The 6,000-nt window shown below is 50.4% G+C and overlaps 1 protein-coding gene across 2 annotated transcripts in view; it reads left to right on the forward strand.

Annotated features, from left to right (window-relative positions):
* The window catches only part of tmeff2a (transmembrane protein with EGF-like and two follistatin-like domains 2a), a 51,445-nt gene that overhangs the window by 42,474 nt on the left and 2,971 nt on the right, over positions 1-6,000 (forward strand). Inside the window, exons 7-9 of one of the 2 annotated variants that reach the window (XM_066688004.1) lie at positions 210-269; positions 1,542-1,668; positions 3,322-3,480. In XM_066688004.1, coding sequence (XP_066544101.1) covers positions 210-269; positions 1,542-1,668; positions 3,322-3,480 — 346 coding nt within the window. The remainder of the gene's footprint in view (positions 1-209; positions 270-1,541; positions 1,669-3,321; positions 3,481-6,000) is intronic. The other variant, XM_066688005.1, reaches the window with a different exon arrangement.

Raw genomic sequence — 6,000 nt, forward strand, 5'->3', positions numbered from 1 at the left:
CATTAAGCTCCAGGCCCGCACTGATTGAAACGGTCCCTAGTCTCTGCTGGGCATCGTTTTGCAGATGTTCGGGGTACGACCCCCATCGTGCCAGGCTGCAGTCTCTCTCTATAGTCTAGGGTCTTGTGCGACAGGCGTGTGTCCGGCTCCTGTCTCTAATCACACGTGTCTTGTTTCCACTCCCTGCACCTCCGCCCCTCGCCGAGCAGATGACACGAACACGGGGGCAAAGTCCGGGGACGGGCATTACGCGAGAACGGACTACACAGGTGAGGCTGGGCATCAGAGAGAGAGAGAGAGAGAGAGAGAGAGAGAGAGAGAGAGAGAGAGAGAGAGAGACGGTGGGGGGGAGAGAGAGAGAGCGAGAGAGAGAGAGACACGGTGGGGGGGAGAGAGAGAGAGAGAGGCTGTTAGTGTGTGAGAGAGAAAGAGAGAGTCTGTGAGAGAGAGAAAGAGAGCACAGACTCCCACCCGCAGGAAGCTGACTGAATGGATGACAGATCAGATGCTACACGTTGCAAATAAAAATAACGATCCCTGGAAAATTCTGTGGCACATTTGTCTGCCGTGAATCTTGTACTGATCTATCAGTGACAAAACTGATCCTGTACAGAAACAAATGTATTCATTCTGTACAGGGGCTGGCGTCATGAAACAAGACTGTGATCTCTGTCTAGTCTACAGAGTGCAATATGTTCCAGAGGAAACGCTTTTCTCCGGTCACTCCGGTCAGTTAGATTTGGGCTGTAGTTGCTGTAGTTTTGATTAATTGTATGCCTCACAAGTGTGCACCGGGGTGCCCAGCTGCACAACAACACACAACATCCACAAAAGCTAAACACAAATCCGCTGGAGGGCCGATATCTGCAATAATATAAACTCACATTGGTGTACTTCATATCACAATCAGCTAATTGTTATTTAGCAGCACAGTGTGGGTCCCGACATATCTCGAACCCCTCGTGAGCACCGCACCAAGCAAAGGGATTGTTTAAGAAAAGGCTTCCAGGCCTGTATCGGGAGTCTCCCAGCAATGCAGAGAAGAGGGGTTTCTCTCGGCGGCACAATCACAATGAGAAAGAGTCCTCTGACAAGCCTGTACCTTCAGCGTTTGGAACATGTTGCATTTTTGTGCGTTCGCAGCTGGTAAAAAGACATATTACTGCTTAATAGGTTTGCGTTGGAAGGGACGTCTGTTTTCTCTTCTGCCCCCTCACTGAGTCACCACAAAGTGGGGTTTAGAGTAGCGTGTGAGTCTCGCCTCGTTGCGGGCGACAGTTCACAGCATCTCTCCCGTCAGCCACGCGTTTCATCGAGTCGCTCGAGGGACGCAACCCTCCCGGTGCTCCAGCGATCGGGGGTGGGGGTTGGGTGGGGGGGTGGGAGGACAGGCTCTGCAGTCCGGTCACATCCCGGTTCCCTTTAAAGTAAACATACATTGCCGACTCTGTCCTCGTGTGATATGTGCCCGAGCCAAGCGGAGCGTGCATAATTACTCTCCGCGCTTTTCATATGTAAAATGCCACCTGTCTGCCCCACAGAGGAGAACGCGAACAAACTGGAGGAGTCGGCGCGAGGACTGTACATCCCCTGTCCGGAGCACTACAAGAACTACTGCGTCCACGGCAACTGCGAGTACCCCAGCGGGATGCTGCCCCCTTCCTGCAGGTAACCACAGCTCCTGCGCTTAACACTGTTCAGTACAATTAGCAGTACTACTAGAGTAGTAGTAATAGCAGCAGTACTAAGAACATGAGAGTTTCCAATCGAGAGGAGTCCATTCGCCCCATCGTGCTCGTTTGGTGTCCATTAATAACTAAGTGATCAAGGATCCTATCCAGTCTGTTTTTGAATGTTCCGAAATTGTCTCTTCAGCCACATCGCTGGGGAGTTTGTTCAGATTGTGACGCCTCTCTGTGTGAAGAAGTGTCTCCGGTTTTCTGTCTTGAATGCCTTGAAGCCCAATTTCCATTTGTGTCCCCGGGTGCGTGTGTCCCTGCTGATCTGGAAAAGCTCCTCTGGTTTGATGTGGTCGATGCCTTTCATGATTTTGAAGACTTGGATCAAGTCCCCACGTAGTCTCCTCTGTTCCAGGGTGAAAAGGTTCAGGTCCTCAGTCTCTCAGTAGGACATTCCCTTCAGACCTGGAATAAGTCTGGTTGCTCTCCTCTGAACTGCCTGTCCCTGCTGTAGGACCTTAGAAGTTCATCAGTAAAAGTAGTCAGTGCCACAATTAGACCAATGTAGCTCTGACCCCGACTGTAAAGCACAAGCGTGTGCAGAAGCCACAGATATACAGACACTCCTGGAGTTTTTTTCCCCACTGTCCTCTGCAAGACTCTCCTCTCCCGTCATCGTCTCTGCCCGCAAAACTGCGGCTTTTTGACTTAAAGGACGCCAAAGCCGGCAATAGTATCGTCTTCAACCTGCCCTCTGCGTCTTTCGGTGGAATTGAAAATCTAAAGAAGCGCAGGGAGCCCCCCAGCTGGGCCGATCTCGATCTGCAAGTCCCGGCAAAACAAAGCAATCTGCTATTTTAAGGCCGGCAGATTCGTGGAGGGGAGCGGGGAGGCGGAGGGGTGCTCGGGCTGAAGTGTGAGGCCGCTGACAGGTGCGAGTGGGAGAGGCAGGGGACATCTCCGCAGGTGTTGCCAATAATGACCTCTCCTGAGACGGCCGGGCGCACCGAGCCGAGCGCCGCTTCCCAGGTTAGGATGGAGCTGTTAATTAGAGATGCTCGTTTTAGCCGCTTCGAGTGTGTGTCCTTAAGAGCGAGCTGGTTTAATTAAAGAGCTCTGCCAAGTCGGAGAGAGTCGTACAGTAATACAAGAGCGCTCTGGATGTGATCTGCGTAGGGCGTCGGGGGCTGACGCCACTAAACGCCTTGTGTTGTGAATGTGTTGTAAACCTTGACACACAAAGAGTGGTTTGTGTGAAATGCCTCGCAGTGTTTTCCTCAGCTACTCCTTTTGAAATTACCCAGAAATGTGAGAACATACTGAACACACTTAATCCAGATCAGAAACCCCCAAAAAACAACAACAACAACAATCTTTCCAATCCTTTAGCCACATATTTTCCTGGAACAGTGCCGGGAGGGAATAAATCCCTTTTTTTTAACCCTGACAACCTCTTAATTCCGTGGAATCCCCCCAAGGTATCACTTTTTTTCGACATTATTGTAAAGATATTTATAGATATAACCATGTAGCTCTGACACAGTTTGGATCGGACTGAGATCTCAGAAGACCAGGGGTGTAGATCTGAGACTGGACCTCTGCTGGTCCTGTCCTTGACCCTGTTGTCTGTGTTGCTGTGCAGGTGTGACACGGGCTTCAGTGGGCCGCAGTGCGACACCAAGGAGTACAACGTGCTGTATGTGGTGCCGGGCTCAGGGAAGCTGCGATACGTCCTCATCGCCTCGATCATCGGAGCCGTGCAGGTGGCCATCATCTGCGTGGTGGTGCTGTGCATAACACGGTGAGTACACGGCCTGCCGGCGCACACACAGAGACACACAAACACGGGCAGAACGGCCAGAGATGCAGGCACGCAGCCATGCCAAGCGGCAGGCACAGAGAGATACGGGCCAAAGACGCACACAATCTGGCTGAGAGAAGCAGAAAGGCATGGAGACATGGACACACAGAGAAACAGACACACAAAACAGGGTGACAGACACACACACAGCCACCAGAAGACTCGGAAGAACAAGCCGAGAGACACAGACAGACGCACGGAGAGAGAGATGCGAAACGCGTGCGGACGCAGACGTTGACAGACCAGGGAGACGCCACAACACAGATGTCTCCCGCTATCCCAGCATGCTCGGGGGTGATGGAGAGCTTCTGCCATTGACCGTTAAGGACAGCTAAATAAATCGCGACCAACGAGCAGGGTACGGCCGCTATCCATCGAGAGGAGAGCGCGGTATGTACACATCGCAGACAACATGCCCAACACAACGCCTTTCTGTTTGCGTCAGCGTCAGCCGGTCCCTCAGGCAGGTGTCCAGAGCATCAGTGTGACTCGTACAGAGAGATTATTACATGTGCGTTTATTACGCTGGTGAGGGCTTTTAGCTTCCTATTATGGGGGGGTAGCGTTTTCTAAGATGTGCTGTTGTGAGTCAGTCGGAGTTATATCTCATCCAGTGTTTTATGGAGACAAACCAATCGTAAAACTGTATAGTAAACCCATTTCTAGACCAATTTCTGTTTGTTTTGTCGCATTGTGTGAATACGGCTGCCCGGTTCAGGTCAGAGCAGTCCAGTCCAGTCAGCATGGCCGCTGTTGTCTCCTTCCCTTCCCCGGCACGCTGGAACGGAAGCGCTTCTGCAGAGCGTCTCCTATATGAGCTAACGAGGTAACCAAATCGGACGGGGCTCGGGAAAAAAATCTTTAATAATCCATTTTAGTCCCTTCCCGGTGTTCCGCCACAAAAAAACAAAAGCCGCTGAAGGTTATCCTCTCCGCCCGCAACTTTAAAATCAAAAACTGTGTTTCTATAGCAACCTTTGGGCAGCTGCCGTGCCGATCCATATCTGCTGCGCGTCTCTCTGTTTAGAGCACATTTTCAGATTCGTAGTTTAAAAGCTAAGGTTGGGATATTGATTTCCCCGACCGCTGTTTCTGCTGTGTTTTTTTCCAGGTAAGTGTTTTATTCCTGAGACTGTAGTATGTGTGTTTTGAGAGCACAGCCACGTCCTACAGCTCTCGGGATCCCAATGTCGATCTCCCTTCAAAAATAAAACGATTAAGACGCATATTTCTGAAAATGTACCCAATAATAACAATAATGACGGTGCAGGGAAGCTGTACGTTCACACACAAGAGCACGCACACTCGACACACACTGTGCTCGGTGCAGGAGGAGCGTTTTAATGATCCCGTTCAGAGGAGCGCAGCGCGGGGACCGAGACGTCCCAACAGGGCAATCAGCGCCGCTGTTCCAGACCGGTGACCTTTCCCTGAATGTTAAGTGCCCCTCTCGCTCGCCAAGGCACCTGTAAACCGGCCCCCTGTGGCCGCTTCTCTCTCTGCCGTTTTTTAAATCATCTTCTCTTTTTTTCTTTTAACGACACATCGGGGGAAAACGCACTCGTTGTGAGATTGATGATGTGAAGAAAAATCTTTATTAGGAGAAGCGGCGATGGAGGGTAAATATATACGAGGACGCCGTCGAGTGCTGCGGCTTTAACCCGTAAACGAGAGCCCAGGGAGGGGTCCTGTCCGCCACACGGAGGGCCACAGTAAACGAGCACAAATTCTCCAAACAGAAAATCGATTTTTTGTTTTTGTTGTTCCATGACAAGAACATGGTTTCAAAAAGTTTACTTGACATTTCTCAGCATGTCTTCATTCTGTTCTTTTGCTTTGTTTTCTCTCGGTTTTGTTTTGTTTTCTGAGGACACTCACTGGGGGAACGCCACACTCTCTGTTTTCTCACACAATCTGGCATTAGATCGTTGTGTTTTTATTTTCTTCTCCAGTATGTGGAAGAGCGCTGGGGAGACATCACAGCGCCCGATCGGCTCGAGCAGCATCTCTTGTCAAGGGAGATGTCAAGTGCAATTATGGAGACCTTTGTCATGAAGCAGCATATTGAAAAAAGAAAGAGAAATTAAAGTAGAAACACAGTTCTCACACACACACAGTAGAAGTATGGTATTTTAAGCGGAGCAGGACTTGATGCAGAGGGATACATATGATAGATAAAACAAGCTGGTATTGCGAGTTTCTCATGACAGAAGGGAGGGATGCATCATGTGGCGTGTTACAACTTCGTTGAAGTTGTCGTTACCCTTCAGATCAATCTGAGTCCATTTGCATTGCGTATCTGCATGTCCCTGGTGATCCAGCAGGGCTGACGCACAGACATGCCCAGGGCGTCGTCAGCTTCACCTCAAAGCTGTCCCTGTGCTGCTCTGAGTGATGCCTGGGAGGCAGTGCTTCACAGTCCACGGTGGCTGTTGTCAAATAGTTTTTAGTAGTATAGTA

This window comes from Amia ocellicauda, chromosome 16 (genome assembly GCF_036373705.1).
Source record: "Amia ocellicauda isolate fAmiCal2 chromosome 16, fAmiCal2.hap1, whole genome shotgun sequence".
Lineage (NCBI taxonomy): Eukaryota > Metazoa > Chordata > Actinopteri > Amiiformes > Amiidae > Amia > Amia ocellicauda.